The following is a 24,833-nucleotide window of genomic DNA, read 5'->3' as shown; positions in this document are numbered from 1 at the left end:
GTATTAGATCCGTCTTTATTTAGTTAATAGAATTTCATAATTTATCTTGGACCTAGTACGGTCACGAGTACTAATATGTATACACTTTGGAACCATGTCACATTAACTTTTTTGACAAATTAAACCGTTAGTCTCATTAAATGTCAAAATATAATAATAATAAAATAATTGTTTATTGTCATAGTAAAGATCGACACTGTTGTGTTCAATAAATGAGAAGTCACTTTTAGTAATTTTAAATTGGGTTTATTTGAGACTGACACTGTTACATGGTAAAAAATGAAGATCAAAGAGAATGTGTGTTGCCACAGTAAAATTATGTGTGTATCTAACACAATTGGGGCGGGCATGAACCCTTTACACTATAGATGACTAACTTAGTATTTTAAGCTAACTTAAAAATAGAAAACAACTATCCTTAGAATAGTAAAAATGCAAAATTATCACTTTGTACTATGAATTAATAAACAAGTTATACAAGTAAAATTTATATCAGTTCGTATCACAACCTAAACACTAGTTATATGAAGTAAAATGAGATTGTGCCAACTTGAAATAGGCTACTAATTGTCTAATTGACCTATGAATACTAAAATAGGTATAGGTAAGTTATAAAAGGTAAAGTGACAGCAACAATGTGAGAAAAGTTAATCATATAGTACTAGTTTGAGATAGGTACTAATTATTGACATGTATATGGATACATAACTAACTTTATACAAGCAAAAGATAGGTGTATGAACACTATGTTTCACATTGTATATATACTTTACATAAGTTAAAGAGAAGATGTATGAACACCAGGTGGGTAGTGAAACCACTAAATAAGATAGGTACATAATACTCTTGGCATCGTAGTCAAGCAAGCTTGAAACTACACATCATAAATGAAGTCCTACGAGCAAACTTAAACTAAACTTAAAATTAATTAGCGTACTAGTTTAAGTACATCATGTTAGTTTTCTGTAGGCAGAATAACAATCTTTGACACAGCCCTAGTGTGATATTTATGATCAGCAGTTACAATTTGTACTGTACGTACTTTGTTGTCATCACCAATATAAACCTTAGAAATCCTGCCAAGAGGCCATTGAAGAGGCGGGGTGGATGGGTGTTTTAGCAAAACTACCATGTTTTCTTTAATGTTATTTACCTCATATTGCCATTTGTGCCTCTGATGAAGACTTGACAAGTAGTCATGCGACCAGGCCCGCCAAAAATGCTGTCGAGCTTGCTCACAGGACCGCCAAAACTTAAGTCTGTTGATAGGGATCTCAGTGAGATCTGGACATGGGTACGATGTAAGAGGACAACCTATTATAAAATGGCCTGGTGTTAGGCAGGAAAAATCTGAAGGATCCTGAGACATGGGGGTGATGGGCCGAGAATTGAGAACGGCCTCAATCTCTGTAAATATGGTGGAAAGCTGCTCGTAAGTATAAGTTTTTAATCCAACAATACGCTTCATATGATATTTTGCTGACTTTACCGCAGCTTCCCACAAGCCACCATGGTTGGGACTGTAGTCAGGTATGAAATGGAATTGAATGCCTTTATTGGCAGTGAAGTTACTTACTGAATTTTGAAAATCACTACTATTTGCAAGTTTATAAAGGTCATTAAGCTTATTATGAGCACCTTTGAATGTTTTTGCATTATCTGAATAGATATCTGAAGGTAAGCCTCTGCGAGCTATGAAGCGCTTAAGGGCTGCGAGAAAGGCCTCAGTGGTCATGTCTGACACAACTTCTAAGTGTACAGCCTTTGTTGTGAAACAAACAATCACAAGAACATAGCCTTTAGACACTATGCTTCGCCTTACTGTTGATTGCTTCACTTCAAATGGGCCGCAATAGTCCAGGCCCACCTTCTCAAAGACCCTGGCAGGATTTACTCTGTCCTTGGGCAGAGAGCCCATGAGCTGCTTAGCTCCTTCAGCTTTTAACCTACAACAGATTACACATTTATGTATTACACTTTTAATTTCACGTGTACCATTAATAATATTATATTTTTGATTTAGGCTGTTCAAAGTCAGTTTTAAACCACCGTGCAATAAACTTAAATGCTCATTTACAATAATGAGTTTTGTGTAGTGGCATTTTTTGGGCAAAATGATGGGAAACCTCTTTGCATAGGGTATAGCAGCTTGATGTAGTCTTCCGCCCACTCTCAACAAATTGTTTTCATCAATGAAAGGGTATAATGACTTTAAGTTTGATGCAATAACTTGGTTGTTTTTAATGGCATTAATTTCTTTAGAAAAGTAATGTTTTTGTATACACTTTATAATTGTGAGATGTGCGTTTTGCAATTCCTTTACAGACAGGCTTCCCATTTGTGTGTGCCGCTTTCTACACATATTTATGAACCTTAATACATAGGCCATTACATGTTGCATTTTATGCAAACTTGAAAGTTTTGTAAAAAAGGGTAATAATTCCTTATTATCCTGTATTACCGCTAAATTAATTTCTGTGTCCTCTGATGATCCCGGATGGATGCTCAATGGTGCCTCAATGCTGGACAAGTAGAAGTTGTATTCATTTGTGTTACATAAGTAATCTGGACCGTGCCACCATAATGTATTTTTAGCTAAATCTTGAGGAATGCAGCCACGTGATAAAACATCCGCTGGGTTAAGCAAACTAGGCGTGTAATGCCAGCTCGCTGATTGTGTTAATCTATTTATTTCATGTACTCTATTTCCTATGTAAGCAGGCAGTTTTATGGAGTTGGACTTTAACCAACTCAGTACAATTTGTGAGTCGCAAAATAGATTAAATGTTGTAACATTACTAAATAACAAACCAATTTTAGTAACAAGCTTAGCCAGCATTAATGCACCATTCAACTCCAGCTTAGGGATAGTAAGTTTTGAATTTAAGGGGGCAAGCCTTGATTTTGAAGTCAACAAATGAACATGCACAGTATTATTAATTCTGAGCTTTATATAAATGCAACAACAATAAGCACCCGAAGAGGCATCACAGTAACCAATTATTTGTGTTTCATCAGAGTCAGCTAAGTACAAATTGCGTGGTATTATTATATCAGGCATATTTATGAGACTGGAATAGAAATTTTGCCAAACCTCGACCTGGTCCGCAGGTAGTGGAGTGTCCCACTCCAGGTTGCAACGCCAAATCTGCTGCAGTATTAGCTTGGCACAAACAACAATAGGACCAGTGAAACCCAACGGATCAAACATTCTGCTGATAGAACTTAAGACAGTACGCTTAGTGGGTTTGTCAGATGTAGTTACATTCTTACCACTCATTTTGAATACATCCTCTTTAGCATCATAAGATAATCCTAATGTTTTAACTGTCAAATGGTCCTCATTCAAATCCCTTGGATCAAATCCATACTTACTTTTCGGAATGTCTGATAAAAGATTGATATCATTGGAGCACCATTTGTGCAAGTCAAAACTACCTAGCTGTAATAAACCTACCAGCTCCTTGATCAGTCGAGAAGCCTCCTGAAATGTATCTGCACCACACAAAAAATCATCACAGTATGAACCCTGTAATACAGCTTGACTGGCCGACTTATAAGTGGATTGATGAATGTTTGCAAGCTCTATTAAACACCTAGTGGCAAGGTAGGCGGAACTAGTTAACCCGTAAGTTACTGTTTGTAACTGTAAGCACTGTAGTGGTTCATTTGAATCATCACGCCATATGATGTTCTGTAGAGGCCTGTGATCAGGATGAATCATAATTTGCCTATACATATGACGAATGTCACACATAATAACATATTTGTATGTACGAAATGCAATTAAAATATCATACAATTGTTTTTGGACCACTGGGCCATTGCACAATATATCATTTAAACTGGGACCATTCTTTGTGTGAGCCGTACCATCGAACACAACACGCAATTTGTTGGTTATTTTATCTAATCTCAAAACACCATGATGGGGTATAAAGTTTAATGGCAGATCATTTGGATCGCAACTGCTTGTATCTATGACTTTAGCATGACCTAAAGCCAGATATTCTTGAATAAAGTCGCGGTATAATGCATAATATTCAGGTTCCTTAACAAAACGTTTTTCTAAATTAAGAAAGCGTTGCAATGCAATTGCAAATGAATCTGCTGTATTAATAATGCTTGGATCAGTTTTGAGTGGTAATTTGACTTCAAAACGGTCATTGGATAACGTCATAGACTCTTTAAACAATTGTTCACTATGCTCGTGTTCAGGCTTTGACTCTAGATAAATTTCAGGAACCTTCTCAACTTCCCATAATCTTTGGACTTGTGTATCTAGGTTTGATTCGACCGTTACTGTATGCATAGATACATATGATGTATTGGAAATACTACCGTTGTTGTGTTTTGGAAAATTGCATGAGACGATGTATCCAAAACGAGTGTTGAGTAGTATCGGATCCGATGGGCCCCACTCGATCTTGCCATCCTTCACCGCTCGAAAGAAGACGTTTACATCCAGGAGTAGGGACACCTCACCTGGAACATTGAAATCATTGTCTGCTAGTAAAACATTTTTTGGCAGAATGAAATTATGCAAGTTGAATTTACTCTGTGGTAGTGATGTAGTAATCTTGTTGACCACAGAACATGCAACCTGTAACTGGAAGTTCTCAGTCATGGAATGCAGTGAAATGTTGACTGCTGTATTAACTGAATTAACATTATTATTCAGTGTAATTATGTCCTTTTGCTGTATAAATGTTGGCAAGCCTAGTTTATTAGCAAGACTTGCAGTGCAAAAGGAGGTTTGGCTGCCTGTGTCCAGCATGGCTCTGACTACATGCTTGTTATTGTGGACATCAGATACTAAAACTTTAATTGTTGGTAGCAAAAGGTTAGATTCTGAATTTTTAGAACAATGCATGGCTACCTGAGGCTGAGGCTGTGACTGCTCTTCAACCTGCTTGTTTTGTTGCTCTCCAATGTGTAACAGTGTGTTATGATTGGTAGATTTACATGTGGTACATTTAAAATGATATCTACATTTTTTTGTATGAAAACCCAAACAAATTTTACATAGATTATTCTCATTGACATACTCTATTCGCTTTGCAATTGACATGAGATTAAATTTTGGACACTTAAATAGCCTATGAGACTGGGAGCAAAGTTTACAACTGTTTGTTTCATGCGCAGTGACCGTTGACAGATTTACAATCTTACCAGCCTTGCTAGGTCTCTCTGTTGAGCTTGCTTCAAGGACAGACGCTCGTTTATCTACAAAATCTAATAAGTCTGTAACATTAGGTACAGTAGCATCATTTTTGTCAGCATGAAACAACCTCACGGTGAAGCTATCTAATTTTCTTAAAAGAATGCAGGATAGAATAGCATCCCACGCGTTCACTGGCTGCTTAAGATTCTTTAAAGATGTAATTTGTTGTCTTACTTTAGCGGTGAGTTCCCTTAGCTGTTGAGCTGTTCCTCTCTGCACAGCAGGCAGATCGAGTAAGTTGCAGACATGGTTATGTATCAGCAAAGCTTCATTGTCGTACCGTTTCTTCAACAAACTTACAGCATCAGTGTAGGAGACTCCAACGATCGGTAAACTATCTATCAGTTGTAGAGGCTCGCCCCGTACATATTTCTTGAGGAAACATAATTTCTGGACATCTGACAGCCGGTTATCATGATGTACAACGGCCTCAAACATTTCCATGAATGGTTTATAAAGAGAGATGTCCCTTCCATCAAAAACTGGTATCTCCAATGACGTTAGATGAGCCGCAGAATGGTTAGCCTCAGTAGTTTTCGCCTGGCCACATTTGGTCACAGAGTTGGATAGCAGACGTTGTATGGTAACTTCTAATTTAGTGTAGCGTGATTCCATCTCTTCATCATCTGCATCGACTTCTACATCAAGAAGTTGCATGTCAATGGAAAGCGATTGGTATTTTTCATATGCCGCGCAAATTGATTTTTGCCTGATCTGCAAGTCCTCTGTCGTTATTGATTCTAACGGGGTGTCCGTGAAGAATTTTTCAGCTCTTGTTATGGTGGCCTTGCACTGGCCACGTGCTATATTGAGACGCTTTACCTGTTCCGCCATTCTATCGTCACGTTCTTCTTCGTCGTACCACTCCGTCGAAGTATTTGATTCCGAAGAAATGTTAGACATGCAGTGTTATTGCTGCACTGTACTGTTGCGATACAAGTAATATTATTTAGAGGACTGACCAGGCAAATCCGTCGGGCAATATCAATAAAAAAGAAGCGTTTGTTTTTATTCACTGCATTACGTTGCTATTTTTTTTGAATGAATGAATGAAGAAAAATTTCAATCCTTTTATGTCATTGTCTGTGGTAAGAACTTATTATGCTTTACATCGCCGGTTGTGCACGATTGATCCGATGAGTTTGGTGGGCGTGCGCTGATGTGACCCGACATGCAGTGTACTGCGTTGAAATGTCAGGACTTGGTCACGTGATCGGAATGGCTTCGTGGCTTCTGTAAAATGTCCTCCGCGCGACGAAACTGCTACATGATGTTTTTACACAAGTTCACTACCACTTTGTCGAAATAACACTTTCTTGAGATGTAGACTGTTTTTCGGCACCATTTTGTTGTGTTCAATAAATGAGAAGTCACTTTTAGTAATTTTAAATTGGGTTTATTTGAGACTGACACTGTTACATGGTAAAAAATGAAGATCAAAGAGAATGTGTGTTGCCACAGTAAAATTATGTGTGTATCTAACAACACAACATTGGGTACTACAGCTAGGACACACAAATGCTACAGAAGTATAACCCTGCTACCTGAACTAGGAGACCTGTATCTCAGGAAGCAGTGTTCAGCAATTACATCTTTTATAACATCGGTTTATTCAGACCATTGTTAAACTGAATTTATTTGACAATAAACTGTGCTTAAATAAGAACAAATAAACATGCATTTTGTATGTTAATTGGGTTTGTGTGTATGTGTATATATTAGTGTGTGTGTGTGTTTGTGTGTATCTGTGTGAGTGTTTGCGTTACTCACGTTATATTACTTGCGTTATATGATAGAGCGACAGGGTTCTAAAGTGGGTATAGGTATGATATTGCTCATGACTGTACACGACCCAATTGAAATATAGTCGTGAGCTTATGAACTTATGTATGTTTAATACCTATTTAATTTAGTCGGAATGTTTAAACAATGTATCAGATAATGTGCTCAGCTATAAATATTGTCAAATCACGCACTCTGACGTCATAATAACTACACTACACTCTCTAGAAGTAGAGAGTGAATGATCGTCACTCGATGAACGTTGTGGTCCAGTGGTTGAGCGCTGGGCTCACGATTCAGAAGTCTTGGGTTTGAATCCCAGTGGGGACATATCACAAATATCACTTTTCTGAGCCCTGGTGTGTTTAGGAAATTGCAGGCTGATCACCCGATTGTTCGAAAGTAAGATGATCCCTGCTTCGGAAGGCAAGTTAAACTGTTAGTCCCGGTTGCTACTTACGTAGTCGTTACATGAGTCATGTCAGGGGCCTTTGGCGGCTCAATAGTAACCTTGATACCAGGGTTGATGAGGCTGGTTATCTACCTCATAACCGAGACGGTTACAGCTCGCGTCAGACAGAGTACTGCGGGGCGGAAGGCAAGAGGGAAACCACTGCCCTATTTTTCCCTAAAAAGTAGCATGAAGAATGCCACCGACAAGAGCGTGGCTCTTAAATTAGTGATGATGAACCGAGACGGTAGAAGAAGAATGATTCCTGGATTTCGTTGGAATAACAATTCATAATATGTGACATGTGTCTTTTCAGGCTTGAATCACCTGATTGTCCGAAAAAGTAAGATGATTCCGTGCTTCGGAAGGCACGTTAAGCCGTTGGTCCCGGCTATTAGCCGTAAAAACACCTCCACCAACCCGCAGTGGAGCAGTGTGGTGATTGATTGAGGGGAGGCCTGTGCCCAGCAGTGGGACGTATATAGGTTGTTTATGTTGTGTTATTTTAATATGTGATATCGACCTAATATTTCGACCCTCAAAAGTGTATCGAATCGAATTGCGAAATCAAATCGGCACCAACACGCAAGCCACGACCAATTAATTGGAATAATAACTTCGTACATAGAATTCTTCAATAATAAGCGGTTTCGTAACAGATTTTCGAAGTATGTGGGAGGCGTGTTGACAAAACCTGTTCTTGTTGAAATTTACTGAAAGTGAAACTCCCGTTGGTGTTTTGTAAGTGCGCGTCCGATATGGAATTCATTTTTAATAAGGATGAGAGATATTACTCGTTGCTATAAGCTTTAGTAACGACATAACCACCGAGTCTAACCAAAGACAGAGAGACAAAACGGGTGAACAGAACTATTTACCGGAAGATTTTCATTCATTCATCACCAGCCCATTAACGTCCCCACTGCTGGGGCACGGGCCTTCCCTATGGATGGATAGGGAGATCGGGCCTTAAACCACCACGCGGGCCCAGTGCGGATTGGTGGTTATTAACGACTGCTAATGCAGCCGGGACCAACGGCTTAACGTGCCTTCCGAAGCACGGAGGAGCTCGAGATGAAAACTTTTTTTTTGTGGTCACCCATCCTATGACCGGCCTTTGCGAAAGTTGCTTAACTTCAACAATCGCAGACCGAGCGCGTTTACCGCTGCGCCACCGAGCTCCTCGGCTTACCGGAAGATACCCTGCAGCTACAACAAATAAACATAGCATCGAACCTGTATCCACAAAGGGGTAGGCAGCAGTGTATAGTATATGTTTAAGTTCCATGTATAGGGAGCGAACCAAATGCTATTTACCGCATTTTTTTGCTCGGTTGCTGTTGGCTCTTTTAACAAAATGATTATTACAAATAATCGATTACAAATATCAGAAGCTACTCTTTTGTTCTGCATAATCATACCTCAGTTCTGACGGGCTTATTTATAATTACGGCAATTAGACAAACTAAAAAACACTGATTGAAGCTCAATTAACGAAATTGCTTAATTTATTGGGTAAATCAAAAGAAGTACTTAAGAGAGAGAAGTATGTTACGATCGAAGCAAAGGGAATTACCATGACATTATTCATATTATTGTTTCATACTTACAATGCTCCTAAATGATTATCACGTACTCAGCGGTGAAGGAAAACATCAGGAGGAAACTCACATTCCCGAGAAACGCATTTTCGAATGAGACCTAACCTGTATCGGGCTGGTTTTCCCTTCGCGGGTTGGAAGGTCAGACAGGCAGTCGCTTCTGCAAAAAACCGGACTTGTCAAATCTTCAAGTTAGGTATAATGCTAGGGAGATGAAATCATTGTATATGTAAGACAATTATCTTTATGTCAATAGCTCTGAAGTAGACACATGTTTTTACGCTTATTAAGTTACTACCTACCAGGAAAACAGAATTAAATGGCTCAGTTCTAAATGTTAAAGAGAGTGTGAAATTCGCTAACATTTTGTATATTTTATATGTTTTACATTCATTTTAGTTGTTTTATTTATAAGTAGGTATATTTATATTTTTACTTTTTAGTTCAGTTTTAAAGTTTTTAAATTAAACTTTAAAATAGTTTTTATATTACAAAGTATATCATTCCATAGAGGTTGCTTGAATTATCTATGGAAATTGTTTTGTTGTTAATCTATTTTATGTACTTATTTAAATCTGTTTTAAAACACAACTGTTTGTTTCGAAAATAAACTAAAATAAAATAAAGTATTTAATGCAGATAAATCTATCTATTCAAATCGTTAACATTCTTTCGTTTTCACAGGGTCCGTTTACCTAACCTGAAGATTTGACAGGTCCGCTTTTTTTTACACAAGCGACTGCCTATCTGACCTTCCAACCCGCGAAGGGAAAACCAGCCCAATACAGGTTAGGTCACACACCTCCGAAAATGCATTTCTCGGGAATGTGGGTTTCCTCATGATATTTTCCTTCACCGCAGAGCACGTGATAATCATTTATGATCCAAACATGAAACGAAAACAAATTCGACAATCATTGGTTTAGGCCTGTGCTGGTTTCGAACCTGCAACCTCAAAGTGAAAGGCAAGCGATCTACCGACTGGGCTACCACTGCTTCATATACAATGATTTGAAAACTGTATTTATTATCAATAGTATTTACTATGACATTATGTCACATTATGTTTAGTAATTTGAACATAAACACAACATTTAATTCTCATGTTTTCAATTCCAAGCGACATACGCTTAATTATTCGTCATTAGAAAGTAGTGAAATGACCACACTAGGTTCTATGTACCTATGTGTTTGTGTAATGTATGAGTGTGTGTATAGACCACGCTTTTACTACGCTTATTAAAGGGATTGTGTTCATTTGTGCGAAAGTTTATGGCCAGTTATAGAGGAGAAGTTATGGCATACTCTTTGATCAGGACGGCTTTTTGGCGGGACACGGGAACGGGACAGTTGCTTTCTTCATTGAATAGTCTAAATAATTAATACGAAGTGGTGTTTTGTGGTTAATGATCGCATTAAGTTAGTCAGAAGACATTCGCGAGTGTTATTATATTGGAGTATTCAATGAACAAAGTGTATCTGCCTATTTTCGCTTCGTGCCAAGAAGCCGCTTCATAACTCGAAAGTTTATGCGGACTTTTGAGTTAATTCGTTTGGGGTTCGGAGTAGGAGTCTACTCCGAGGGTGGGGGCTTAGGTTTCATCATCATCACCTTTCATCATTTCATTAATCATCAAGAAAAAAAATTCGTAAGACATGGCTGTATGGGCATAGTCCCTTTGCCTTACCCTTCGGGGAAAACCAAAACAAAAAAAAAACTCTTTGATCATAGTATAATACTCTTTTGTTTTAATTTTGTCATAGGTTAAAGAACTACTAATGAATAAGAATGAACATGGTGTGAAGTGTGAACAACTCAAAATTACCTAAGTATATGAACAGTGCACATAATGTTTTTATTTTAATAGCACAGAGTCTGTTGCTGATAATTGATTTGTTAATAGTTTAAGTTTTTTGTATTATTTTTTAGGGGTCTAGCTGAAAATGGCGTCGTATTGTCCCGCATGTGGGTCGATACGACATTAGCCAAGCTTGTATCATTTTTTTAATTTTAAGTCTTTCATTTCATATATGTTCAAAAAATATATTTTTTTTCTATTATAATCGTTTGTAATACACATACATAGATAAACTCACGCCTATTTCCCACCGGGGTAAACAGAGACTATAGAATTCCATTTGCTTAGATCTTCACTTCTCTTGCTTCCTCCACATTCGTTCGTTTTCATTCGTTTGTAATATTTAAAATACTTATACGAAAACTGTCAAGTAGGCAATACTGAAACTGACGTCTGCCAGTTTTAGTACTTAAGTATATGAAAGAAAGGTAGTAACTATAGGTAGACCGTCTAAATCAGACTTCGCCTGCGCGGTGCAGGGGCGCGGGGGTATGGCGACAGCGGGGACCGTGAGAGGTGCGGAGGCGGGCGCGCTAAGCGTGACACACATCCATACCCCCGCGTCCCTGCACCTCGCAGGCGCAATCTGATTTAGACGGTCTACCTATAGTAAAATTTTCTGCCTAACATTATTAAGTATAGTATTGAGCTCAGAGTAACACCGACCTACCGCCATTGTTCTCATTGCACAAACATTTCGACAACTCCCATTGTTAACTTCGGCAAAAGCGGATAACGCAAACACACAATAGATAAATGAATTAAACCTAATTCTGTTTAGTGTAAAAGGCTATTAAGTACAAAATGGTATAATATGAAACAAAGCACAAACTTGACAAAACGCTATGTAAGTACTTAGTAATTTTTCGTTCTTTTACGACAAGACATAACAACGTAACATAAGCTCACGACTATATCCCAATTGGGGTAGTCAGAGGTATACTCATCGCAAGATGAACTAAGTACCCACATCTCACTGAGCTTTCTGTTAGACCAACGTGATAGGTGAGCCGTGTCGCCGTCTATAATGGTCGAGCCAACTGTGCATTCGTTTGGTACATTTCCTCCTCTTCCTTCTCGGATTCCGTCCGGTACGGTCGTGTGCAGTGTGGCTTCGTGCTTACCGCCGTTTTAAATTTCTAAATTAGATAAAAGTTAATTGAACATCAATAAGTGTGAGCAAGAATACCACTCCGAAGAAAGAAACGGCTGGCTGATTGTGCGACGGTCCCTCAATTGACCGAGACTGAGCTACGTGAGATTGGTGAGACGACTAGCTGCGCCTACTTGGTCAGAGCGAGACCGAGCTACGTTAGAATCCTGAGACAACTAACTGCGCTCGCGCCGGTCATTAACATAGTTACGCATATAGCTCCGCCCACTTCATCGTGAGCGAGACAAACCTATACGGATTATCTGCCTTTGCCGCCGACCCTTATCCAATATTTTTCTTCGTTCAAGAGACCCGCCCATTGTTGTAAGATCATTTGCCGTCGGTGCATTATTTAAATAGGCCTACTTTAAGATGTCACTTCAACGCACGCCTCCTCCTAGGTCGCCACAGGTGGATATAAATAGATCTCCTATTGCTCACTATTCCTCGGATCCTCAGCTAAATAAATCAATAGATTTAGGAGATGGAATTCCAGCGATAAGTGAATTTGTTTCCCATCGTAATAAGCGGCCAAGAAACGAAGTTTCGTCACCATCTGAATTTACCGTATTTAAGGAGGAGATGAGGGAATTAGTCAGCAAGCTCCTCAGTGATCAAACTAAGGAACTTTCATCAATAACTAGCAAATTACACGAATTAACGGAATCGAACGCTAAAATTGACTCAGCTGTTTCGATCTTAACTGCACAAAATGAGGAGTATCGCTCCAAAATCACACTACTTGAACAGCAGGCTAAAATGGACCGTGAGTATATCTGCATTCTGGAGAACAAGGTTGAGGACCTCCAAAGAAACTCACGCAGGACATGCATTGAAATAAAAAACGTCCCTAAAAAAATCCATGAAACAAGAGAGGACTTGATTCAAATGGTTGTGAATATAACCAATACTATTCAATTGCCTACGAGTGACCGTGACATACACGATATATTCCGCCTGAAATCCAAAAGTGATGAGGAGAAGAGGTCCACGATTATTGTGGATTTGAGATCTTCTATTTTGCGATCCGACTTCCTGAAGAAAGTGAAAGATTTTAATATTAAAAATAAATCACGACTGCAGGCGAAACACCTAGGTTTTACCAGTAATGAAGACACGCCTATCTTCATATCCGAACAACTCACCACAAAGGGAGCACGGCTGTTCTTCCTTGCTCGAGATCTAAAAAAGACTCGAAAAGTCAAATACTGCTGGACCTCATTAGGAAAAGTACTGGTCCGTAAAGACGACACCTCACGCATAATCCATATTCAAAGCGAAGCACAAGTGCAACATCTTATGCAGGAATTGTGACTAAATTCCCGCATCTACTGCCGGGTCTCATATTTGTTTAAACAGTGTAACTTTAATTCCTTATCTATAATTTCTAAGAAAATGTTGTTCCATTATTATACTGAACTTATTTGTAAAACACACTCACCACACGCTCACTCATATAATAAACCAATATACATAACTTACATAATCATACACCTAAACTCACATGCCACTATTCAAATAATAAACAAACACACACACTTACACTACCCATATCAACACATATCATTACTCTTACCTGTCATTCACAAACACTTACCTACTGCACCAATAATTACATACTATTCACGATCACCTATTACTAAACCTGACTTATCACTATACCTACAACTGAACTACCTAAATAAAAACCAAAAGTGTTCTAATCAAATATATTATAATGGATAGTTTTGACACGCTACAAGAAATAGATCAGATTAAAACCTCAGTATCATTTAAGTGTAATATACAAGAGTTAAGTACAAAAATGGAAACTTCTTCATTTAACTTAACTATTTCTACCCAAAACATACGAAGTGTATATAAAAACCTTAATGACTTACAACTCACTCTGTCGCAACTAAAGTATGAAACCGATATTTTAATTCTAACTGAGAGTGGGCTAAACTCTAATAAAAACATACCACAAATTTTGAATTACGTATCTTTCCACACAAAACAACATATAAATAAATGTGACGGTGTAGTTGTTTACACTAAAAATAAATACTTGGCAAAATTTAGAGAACTTAACCTATGTAATTCTTCTGGGATTGAGATTCAAATTTTGAACCATGTAATTATAGGCATATACCGTTCCCCATCGTTTTTAAACGCAGGTAATTTCATTGCCTCTCTCAACTCTCACCTAGAAAATATCAATCCTAGTAAGAACATTTTGATTCTGGGTGACATTAACATAGATTTAATCATAGCTCCTGATGAGAAAGCTCATGAGAGGTTAAATAGATTAAATTACCTAAACATGCTGTCAATACATGGACTTTTACCGGCGCATACCTTACCCACGAGAGAGGACGGCTGCCTTGACCACGTCATCATGAGACTAGACAGTAAAAACAACTCAGCTACTGTTGCAGTCTTAAGCACAACGGTTACAGACCATAACCTGGTCATTTTATTTATCGCCCACAGGTATCATCAAACAACACCTCAGAAGTGCAAAACTATAACTAACTACGAGAATGCTTATAAGAGTTTAATCAATATCGACACTTCATGCTTTAATATTTTTAAAGACCCGGATACTTATGCCTATGCACTAATACAAATGGTCAAGACAGCCATCCACACTAACTCACGGAGTGTTACTGCCACGAATAGTAAAAGAGTCATAAAACCATGGATGACTATGGGAGCCCTGCGTTGTATAAGACTCCGGGATAAAATGTATCTGAAATTAAAAATTCACCCTCATAACCTTATCTTAAAAATCACATACAAACGTTTTCGCACCTTTTGTAGTAACCTTATTAATAAAATAAAAAGGCAATATTATAAAAACAAAATCAAAACCTCGATTAAAAACCCCAGAGCTCTATGGTCAAACATAAACGAAGTTACGCAATATAAACCACCCAAAAGCCCTAACGTTGGTCTACTAAGTATTAAATGCTGTCCTGAAACTTCTATAAACTACGTAAATAATTATTTTCTTAGCATTGGCCAAACACTTGCTGAAAAAATCTCAAATAGCTTTGTATCTTCCGGAAATAGTAACTTAGACTACTATAGGCACCCATCTTCATTTGTTTTGCTAGACACCAACCATATGGAAGTAGACATTACACTGTCATCCCTGGATTCAGCGAGCGCACCGGGGTGGGATGAAATTCCTACCTTATTTTTAAAACACTCTAGGGATCTGCTGGTTCCTCTGATTAGTCGCCTTGCCAATCTATGTTTCAGCACCGGGATATTCCCATATGTTCTTAAGCGATCTATTGTTACCCCTGTATATAAGAGTGGAGACAGAAACGATGTTAATAACTATCGACCGATCTCTGTGCTGACCTCCATTTCTAAAGTCATTGAGAAATTAATGAACACTAGAATAGTAAACTACTTGATTAAATACAATATCTTATCATCGTCTCAATATGGTTTTAGAAAGGGATTGTCAACGAATGATGCTGTTACCGAGCTTACAACAGTTATCACTAGGGAAGTTGACCAAGGTAACAAATGTTTAACGGTCTTTCTTGACCTCAGGAAAGCTTTTGATACCGTTTCTGTCGCCATTCTTATACGCAGACTGGAGGCTATTGGTTTTCGTGGCCGGGCCCTCTGCCTACTCAGTAGTTACCTTCAAAACAGAAAACAAGGGGTAAAAATTGGCAACCTGCATAGTGAAGAAGAAAGGGTAACGTTTGGGGTCCCACAGGGCAGTGTTCTCGGTCCGACGCTGTTTTTGATATATATAAATGATCTATGTAACCTTCGAAGCGTCGGAGGGAGGATACTGTCCTATGCAGACGACACGGCTATCATTTTCACTGGTAAATCCTGGGATGCGGTTAGGGTGGCGACGGAGGGAGGACTGGCAAGGGTTAGTTCATGGCTTAACGAGAATCTCCTCACACTTAATACTCTAAAAACTAATTACGTATGCTTTGCCCCGTACGATAACTCACAGCCACCTCCTGGCTTTGAAATTAAAATTCACTCCTGTTCATACCCTAATTCTAACACTATATGTCACTGCCCAACTATACAAAAGGTCGGATGCGTTAAGTACCTCGGAGTTATGGTAGACCAGAGACTAAGCTGGTATCCACACCTAGAAATGACCATCAGTAGGGTAAGAAAGCTCATATGGGTTTTCAAATCACTGAGACACGTTTTGAGTAGGGAATTAATAAACAAAATCTACATTGCTCTGGCCCAATCGGTTATAATATACTGTATCACAGTGTGGGGGGGAGCGACTAAGACAAACCTTTTAGATCTAGAACGTGCACAAAGATCCTTGATTAAAGTCATGTATTTTAGGCCCTACAGGTTTCCTACTAAAATCCTCTACGATACATCCAAATTGCTCTCCGTTAGGAAACTTTATATATTAAACGTTATTCTGAAATATCACAAAACGTTACCTCTTGATCATAACAAACTTCAGAAACGACGCTGTGATCTCGTTGCGCCTTCCTGTCGTACACGATCGGCCTTTGCCAGGCGGCAATATATAGCTCAAGTCCCTTATGTTTACAATAAAATAAATCGTGCATTAAATATATACCCCATGCACACATTCAGATGTAAGGAAACAGTAACTGAGTGGTTAAGTACTCTTACGTACGATGAAGTGGAAGACATCTTTGTGAGACTGACCTAATAGGTGCCCACCCTGTACGTGGTCTTGTACCGAACCCAAGGAAGTAAAAACCGTAGGGCGTACAGGGTTGACGTAAATATAAGTCTGTTAACAACGGGTAGTGATAGACACACACCCACAGACACACACACACACACACACACACACACACGCACACACACACACACACACACACACACACACACACACGCACACACACACACACACACACATATATACACCAACACACACACACACACACACACACACACACAGAGAGAGAGAGAGAGAGAGAGACACACACATGTATTATGTTTAATTTACCTAAGTTTTACTTTAAGACAATATAGTGTAAATCAAATTGTACTACTGGCTGCGTTGGAAGAGCGAGGCATTCCCATCACAAGTGTCATCTGACTACTTTTAGGGAAGCCCCTGTAACTTGTTTGTTATAGATTTACAGAAATAAAACCCTTTTTATTTATTTATTTATTTACATTTCACATAATACTTATTTCTAAATCTCCAATTTTGAAGACAATAGACAGAAATCGTAACTGTTGCAAATCATTTCACTGTATTAGGGTGCATCCACACGATTAAAGGTGGACGTCATTGATTCTATAGATCCGCATTTTTTTTTTTGACGTGACTTATTGTAGATTTGCCGCAGATGGCATTAACTACTTGGCCGGACAAATGGGGAGCGCTGAAGGCTCTCACCCGGTACAACGTTTAAGACAACGTTTAAGGCCTGAGGGTGCCCAGTTGGGCGCGAACCTCGGCTCAGGGCGTCGTCTGAGAGGAAAAATATTTGAAAGAATTAATCGACCCTAGTGGGTCGATTGCGATAGGCGCTTAATGAGGGAAATCGTCGACCACGCCGGTAGGTCGGTATCGGGGTCCTGAAGTGTTTGGTGTCGCGAGCTGATTGGCTGCCTCTATGGCTAGAGTAATCGGGTCGTCGGGATCGTATATTACGTCCTTCGGACGCCGATACTTTTCAGTCCCTAAGCGGAATGTACTCGGAAGTAGATCCGCATTAACAATAACTGACATTACGTGGTTTCCAGGATTTGTGCCTGGTTCATGTCAATATCCGTGTGACGTCACATTTCACAAAATAAACAAAAACTATCTGTCACGTTTCAAGTGATACTGCTTTTTTTTTTATGGCTTCGCTACGCATTTAGCCAAATACAAGGAGTTAAAGTTAGGGAAACGTGGATGTGGTAAGGAAATACGGTAATAAAATGAAGGGAAACAGGATTGGAATTTGGAATATTCTAGCTAGGTATATACAAGTGATACTGTTTGACAGTTTCTTTGTTTGTTGAACTGTGACGTCACTGGGCAAATGGTCACCTGACAAACCTTTTTTTTTTTTTGACGTGACTTATTGTAGATTTGCCGCAGATGGCATTAACTACTTGGCCGGGCGTGACAAACCGTTTGCGCGCTATATTTGAAAAAAAAATGAAGAAATATGTGTTTTTTCTATTAAGTACCTTATAGTACAAGCTTCATCACTAATTTAAGAGCCACGCTCTTGTCGGTGTAGTCCATGCTACTTTTTATTAAAAACTTATTCGAGAGCAATTGTAATTTTTAAAATACTTATCCAAAAACTATCAAGTGACAAGTGGCCAGTTGTGCGTTGTGGTACCACCTTTACAGTCATCAGTTCTAAAGCTGCAATTAGTTACGTTTGGAGCTGCGCTTTGTAATTAAATAAGACATGGCGCGTTAAATTACTCAATGAAACTAATTGTTATAGGCATAGAAACTTAGCTATATAGGCCAATTTTAACGCGTTTTAAGCACTCTAACCCGGCGAACATGCATGAAGTTGCGGCACGCTGGAGGGTGAGGATATGGTATCCCGACGTGCCGGCAGAGTAGGGGAGTGATTGGTGATAACGATGATAAATTAGAAGCAAGCAGGAATGTATACAGTTTATTAAAAACACTTCGGTCACTGCGGTCTTAATACAGGCACAAGTTGTATAAGCCATTGTCAAAATTAACGCTTGTCTCTAATAACTGCTTTCCCACGTGTATAAAAATATTTAATAAATTACCGGATACTTTCAAAGACTGCAAACTCAATAAGTTTCGCGTAGCAGTTAAACTCTGGCTTGCAGATAGATGCTTTTACAGCGTAAAAGAATATTTAGATTACAAATAACAGGTTTTAAGTGTATAATTGAAAGCATGTATTAAGTGTGTAGATTATTTGTAAAATTGATATTATTATTTGTTATTGTTTTTAAATAATCTCTGTGTATGCCTGAAAAGGCAGTATTTGGTGATACTCAATGAAAAATAACAGCTGTTTGTAACCTAAATACAATGCACAGAATAAATTTCATTTCATTTCATTTCTTCACAAACAGGACAGGAATATACATAGTTCACAATATACACACTTCCCAAACAATCAAGAATTAGAGGGCACGGCCCTAAACAGTATTGTATGGGACATACCTAATAGTCTACCATTTATGGTCAGTCACATCTCTAGCGCGAGCAAGCCAACGCGTCTCAATGTTTGGATCTTGTAATTTAATTAATATCCTAAGTAATACAGTTCATTCAATTGTTTGTGTGGGGTTTTATTAAAATTACCAGCGCTCCCTACAAGTATAATACACTTATGTTGTTTTAATGAAGGTCGGGGATGCAGTGAGTCAAAAGAGTGTAAAATGAAAGGAAATGCGGAATGGTATGAGAATTTCGTAATTTTAAATGATGACGGTCAGAACGAAAGGCCAGTATGTGCAGAGTTTGTACTCTGCTACAAAGTCTTCGATGACAGTAGAGGAAGCGAAAGAGGTGTGTCAGGTGCGTAGATAGTGGAATTCCGTGGTCTCTGCCTAACCCAAAGGGAAATAGGCGTGATCTTACGAATGTATGTATGTAAACCCACGTCCATAATCCCTTATGGGGTGGGCAGAGCCACAAGTAATCAACAATAACTTTTAGCCACTGTTGTTGCGAAGTCCTAGATATAATGGACCTTATGGTGAGGGATGAGAGCCCTCAGCGCTCCCCATTTGTCCGGCCAAGTGGTTAATGCTATTTGCGGCAAATCTACAATAAGTCACGTCAAAAAAAAGTTGCAAGGGATCAGCCTATCGCTCATAACAAATTGTCCATTATGTTGAAAACACAATCCTTCTGTCGGATTTTACGACATGCCCGCGAAGACAAGCAGCTGAATGTGTTCTGGTTTTTTCTATTTCCCACCGGAGTAAGCAGAGACTGTTGAATTTGTACAATGCTTTTGATGATTTAAGATAATAATATGTTGGAGGATGTAACATTGCTTTGGCAAACCCATTATCGAAAAAGGCCAAAGCACTTTATAAATTGATCTCAATATAGGTGTAAACTTAAGATAAGTAATGTAATTTGTTTTTAGTACTCATTTTTGTTGCCTTATAGAGCGACATAGTTTCTGTTTGTGACTAAGCTCCTAAATAAACATTAAAATAAAACTGTTGAATTCCATTTGTTCCGATCCTGACAGGTATGTATTTTGCTTCCTCCACTTTCATCAATTGTTACATGCTCGCGCGCCGGTTCAGAGAAGGTTTTTTAACCAGGTTCATAACTGACTATTCTCAAAACCCAAACCAACCTAATCCAAGCGAGGTCGACCAATCGGAAGCGTCACGATCCGATTCGCCGCGATATCGAATCTTGCGCAAGTTGTGACGTAACACCGCCGGTTAACATTGGAACGAATCAGGTGGAAAGACTGTTTACTTCCTTCTCGCTTTGTATTGGGATCATACTCCACTGATGAGAGCCTACAACGCGCCACATAAGTCCGGCCAAGTAGTTGCCATACGAGGCTAATCGACAACGCAACAAAATCAAAATTAAGTATTAATTTATTTTTGATTTACAAACATTAGATTTAAACTTTAGTCGGTTAAAAAAGTCACGATAAAAATAAAAATATAGATAATCGACTACAAACAGTCTATAATATACCCCGCCATGGGTGAAAAGTAATTTCGAGAACGTCCCAATCGGAAATTGAATCTGGACCTCGGGATTGTGAGCCGAATGATTCAACCACTAGACCAATAACCACATCATTAGCGACTAGATTGATGCGTTAAGGATTTAGGAACCCATTCAGGATGTACCCATCGATGCCTAATGATTATACACAGACGATATTTATTACTACAAACACGCGATTTAAGAAATCAAATATATAATTTTCCGTAATTCAAGGATGCCACAGAGTACGGAGCAAAATCTCCCTTGACGCGGCTAGAGGCGGCGCTTTTATCTAATCCCTTTGGTACTTAGAAACCACGTGGATTTACTCTTATACTATATAACATACCCAAGTAAGGTAGCGCCTTTTGTTTTTGTCAATATGTTTCTCCTCTTCCTTTTTGACGCGAACAGCGAAGGATTGGGACTGCCTGCCTTTGTCTGTTTTTCCAACTCGTTATCATCTGGGAGTCTTCAAGGCTAGAGTGAATAGGCATTAGGCTACTTGACAATATAGTCAAATGAGACACTTTTTACGAAACGTCAAAACGATAGTTCTCTATGGAGTATGTGTGGGAACACTGTCCTGTGACGTCATCAATAAAAACGGTGAAACATCATACTCATTGTTACTTAATTCATAAATAAAATTCAAATAAGAAAAATAAGATAAGATTGATTAAAACACATAATAACGGGTTCTTACCGCGTTTAAATGGGGATATGAGACTCCCGATATTTCGACACTGTTGCAAGTGCCATGATCACGGGATGACTGATGAGATTGGAGTGGAGTAGGTAGATCCATAATTTTCTACGGGCAGACATATCTGTCTACCCTCTTTCTTTGCCGCTTGTTTATGTTTTTGATATCGGAATGTTCAGAACCATCTGAACTCGCACCAAACTCACTACGACAAACCGCACTCACTGTGTCCTCACGTTAAAACAATGTAAGATAACATTGATATTTGGTCATCTTAGACAGGCTTCTATTTCTAGTTTAGCATTTTATAATTTATCTTTAACCCAATCAAATACGCAATTGCTAGGTAAGCGTGATCCATCCTAGACCACATTGTCACTTACCATCAGGTGAGATTGTGGTCAAGCGTAAGCCTGAAGTTTAAAAAAAAAAATTATAAATGAGCTGCACGAGCAATAAGGCTTTTTGTAATTATTTCTTTTTATTTTGGTGCAATAAAGTGTATTTGTATTTGTATTGTAAGGCCGACTGTTGTGCATTTATTATATATTTCCTAGTTTTCTGTGCCATGTGCTTTGTGCTCAATATAGTACATTTAACTTATAAGCTCCAATGCAGTAAACGTGAGAGAAGCGAGGTGGTTTGCTGCAAAAGTCAAATACTTAGTTACGTCTAAAATTTTGTGGTTTCATAATTAAGTTACCTTGAAAAAAGTGCTGCATGACCAATTTCTTGTATATTTTTTTCCGATTTTCTGTACCATGTGTCTTTGTGCTCAATAAAGTATAAGTATCTATCTTACCTTGAGAACCAAACCAGAGTTGGATTCCCTGTCGAGTCAATAAATTGTGTGAGATATCGATTATGTTTTACGTGCACCGAACTAACGTTAACAGTTACTACTTTCTGATGTAAGTATGTAGTCGTCACTTGAGCCATGTCAGGGGCCCTTGGCGGATCAATAATAACCCTGACACCAGGGTTGATGAGGTTGTTAATCCGTAGCGGACCCAACTAGTTGGCCACCTAGTTCCGCTCACATGCAACAGATGGCGCCACATTCAATAATGCAGTTTTCAAGCAGTCGTGAAACGCGGTATCGAAGTTTACACAGCAAGACGCATATATACAAGTTCCAACACAACACTGTTGGATCGTCGATACCTAGTCACACTACCAACTTGTGGCTAGCGGGGTACTATGCTCAGTTCGGTACCCCGAAAACATCCTTTGGCGGCAGCACATCCTTGCCGCTAAAAATCCGCCACACAACCCATACCTACGATTGAAGAAGATCAACGAAATGAAATGAAATTTATTCGCTCTAGAGTGGTACAAAAGATCTTAAAGTCCATCACTCAACCATACAGCGTGCGAATATTATATAACGTGTTGAAATATGCTCCATCCTTTTTAAACGCAAAGCCTGTGTGCTAAGCCAGTGATACATTGCCGCCTCTAACAGAGTCCAAGCCTAATCTGATTCTGTAGTCTGCGGATAAAATGCATCAATTGTTGAAATTACTATTGTGTGAATAAATTGCACAGATGAGCCTTGAAGCTGGTTAGTTAACGGGTGATCGCGTTTGAGGATGTTACAACATTAGATTGCGAAACTTTATTGTGTGAGTTTTGGCTGACGTTCTAAGCATCTATATCCAATTTGGAATAAGAGGAAAGGACAAGAAGGTTACCAAGGTCGAGGTGAAAATGATATCCCATCAAAAACATAAATGTTAAAAGAGAGCCAAGTTCAATATTTACGATATACCTATGCCTTGGGTGCTGACTTCAACGACAAAAGAAGTAAGATCTAAATGGGTGCCAAGTTCAATGGCCAGTCCTAAAATGTATTTATAACAATATAAAATATAATTTCTTCTTATACCTTAAGATAATATATTCTCAAATTCAAATTTCAAAAATATCTTTATTCAGTAGGTAACATAGTTACACTTTGAATCATCAATTTTTACATAACGAACGTCTCATCCGCCTAAAACTACTGCAGCTTCTCACAACCTGTATAGCCGGGGAAAAGAAGCTGCAAGAAAAACCTCGGCACAGGGCCCTAGACGTTCTTTAAAAAAAATAAAAAATATTGGTATACAATTGAGTAATTTAGCTGCCTAATATTAATATCATATTGTAACCTAAGGTCAGACTTGGCTAGTTTTTATATACATGGAGCTGGCGAGCATTTCTGCCTGTTATCCCATGTATGTGTTCCGTTATAAAACCCATCTTGCTTCATTAACTCATGTTTTTGGCCATAACATAACACAATACGATCTCATCTCACGATATAGAAACACGCAAACTATACATTATAACATAGAATTATATTGTTAAGTCCAGCCGGAGGCCTTCGAACGGCATTAGAATCTCTGGTAACCAGTAATGTGCAGTCACTCGAATGTTCCCGCCAGGAAAAAGGCACAAAACTTATATATTTAAAGAGCTTTATTATCTATATCTAACTCCTTTAGGCAGATAAGACCAGAGAACTTTATTGTTTCGGTTTTCCCTGAAAGGCAAGGCAAAGGGAACTATGCCCATACAGCCATGTCTTATGTATTTTTCTTTTTCTTGATGATGATTAATGAAAGGCGATGACGATGAATGATATTCTTAATGGTTAAGTACATGAGATCGTTTGGAGAGGTTACACCGACCTTCCGATCACCGGAATCAACGTCCGAACACTTAATTTCTTTTTCAGTAATACACTAGTTTCCAACTAGTCAATTCAGTTACTGTTTAATAATTTAGATTACTAAGGAAATTGTATGAAAAAGCCAAAAAGCACACTGTGACGTCATAGAAAAGTGATAAAATGTCGGACTTATTATTACGTTTTTCTTGATTAAAATTCTTATATAAGTTAAATAGAAAAAAAGAATATGTTTTGCGTTAGTTTCAGATCTGTCTTTATTTAGTGATCAGAATATCATAATTAATTTATCTTGCACCTATTTAGTACACGACCCATTTTTTGCTGTGGGCAAAAATTATAAGTACTTAAGTAGCTAAGCGGGAAAAACTAATGGGGTTAAAAATAAGTAATAAAAATCAATCTGTTAAAGACCCTAATTGTTTAAAACAAGCTGTTTTCTAATAATACATTAAAATAATAGGCTGTTTAAACAACGTGCAATAATGATCAATTGACAGCTGTCTTGTGAAATGTCACTGAAATGTCAAACTGACGTGTGCTTTCCCGCCAAATGACACGGTGCGTTTACGGAGTATGTTATCAAGGCCCATTTGCCAGCCAGTTCCATGGGTTAATGTATGGCATGTGTGTATGACTAGTTGTAGCCGTATGACTGGTATGACACAACTTGTACGTAAGAGCTGTAATTGGAAGATAATTTGCTTTTTTCCTG

At 38.4% G+C, this 24,833-nt stretch overlaps 2 protein-coding genes across 6 annotated transcripts in view; one reads left to right on the top strand and one right to left on the bottom strand.

The window, feature by feature from the left end:
- LOC126376497 (rhophilin-2-B) overlaps nt 1–24,833 on the top strand; it is a 144,869-nt gene that overhangs the window by 62,151 nt on the left and 57,885 nt on the right. The window lies entirely within an intron of this gene.
- Nucleotides 566–6,682, bottom strand: LOC126376654 (uncharacterized). 5 transcript variants are annotated; one of them, XM_050024196.1, is made up of 3 exons: nt 5,399–6,682; nt 4,342–4,485; nt 566–1,946 (listed from the first exon to the last, which is right to left on the bottom strand). In XM_050024196.1, the coding sequence occupies exons 2-3, from the start codon at nt 4,365–4,367 to the stop codon at nt 956–958; spliced, it is 1,017 nt and encodes a 338-aa protein (XP_049880153.1). In that variant the 5' UTR covers nt 4,368–4,485; nt 5,399–6,682; the 3' UTR covers nt 566–955. The 5 variants fall into 3 exon arrangements, with proteins under 5 accessions (XP_049880153.1, XP_049880155.1, XP_049880154.1 ...); XM_050024197.1 differs by lacking the exon at nt 4,342–4,485; XM_050024200.1 differs by lacking the exon at nt 4,342–4,485 and having other exon boundaries at nt 5,525–6,682.

Source organism: Pectinophora gossypiella, chromosome 21 (genome assembly GCF_024362695.1).
Source record: "Pectinophora gossypiella chromosome 21, ilPecGoss1.1, whole genome shotgun sequence".
In the NCBI taxonomy this organism is placed as follows: Eukaryota; Metazoa; Arthropoda; class Insecta; order Lepidoptera; family Gelechiidae; genus Pectinophora; species Pectinophora gossypiella.
The sequence above is the reverse complement of the archived record's forward strand: the minus strand, read 5'-3'. Positions and strand labels throughout refer to the sequence as shown.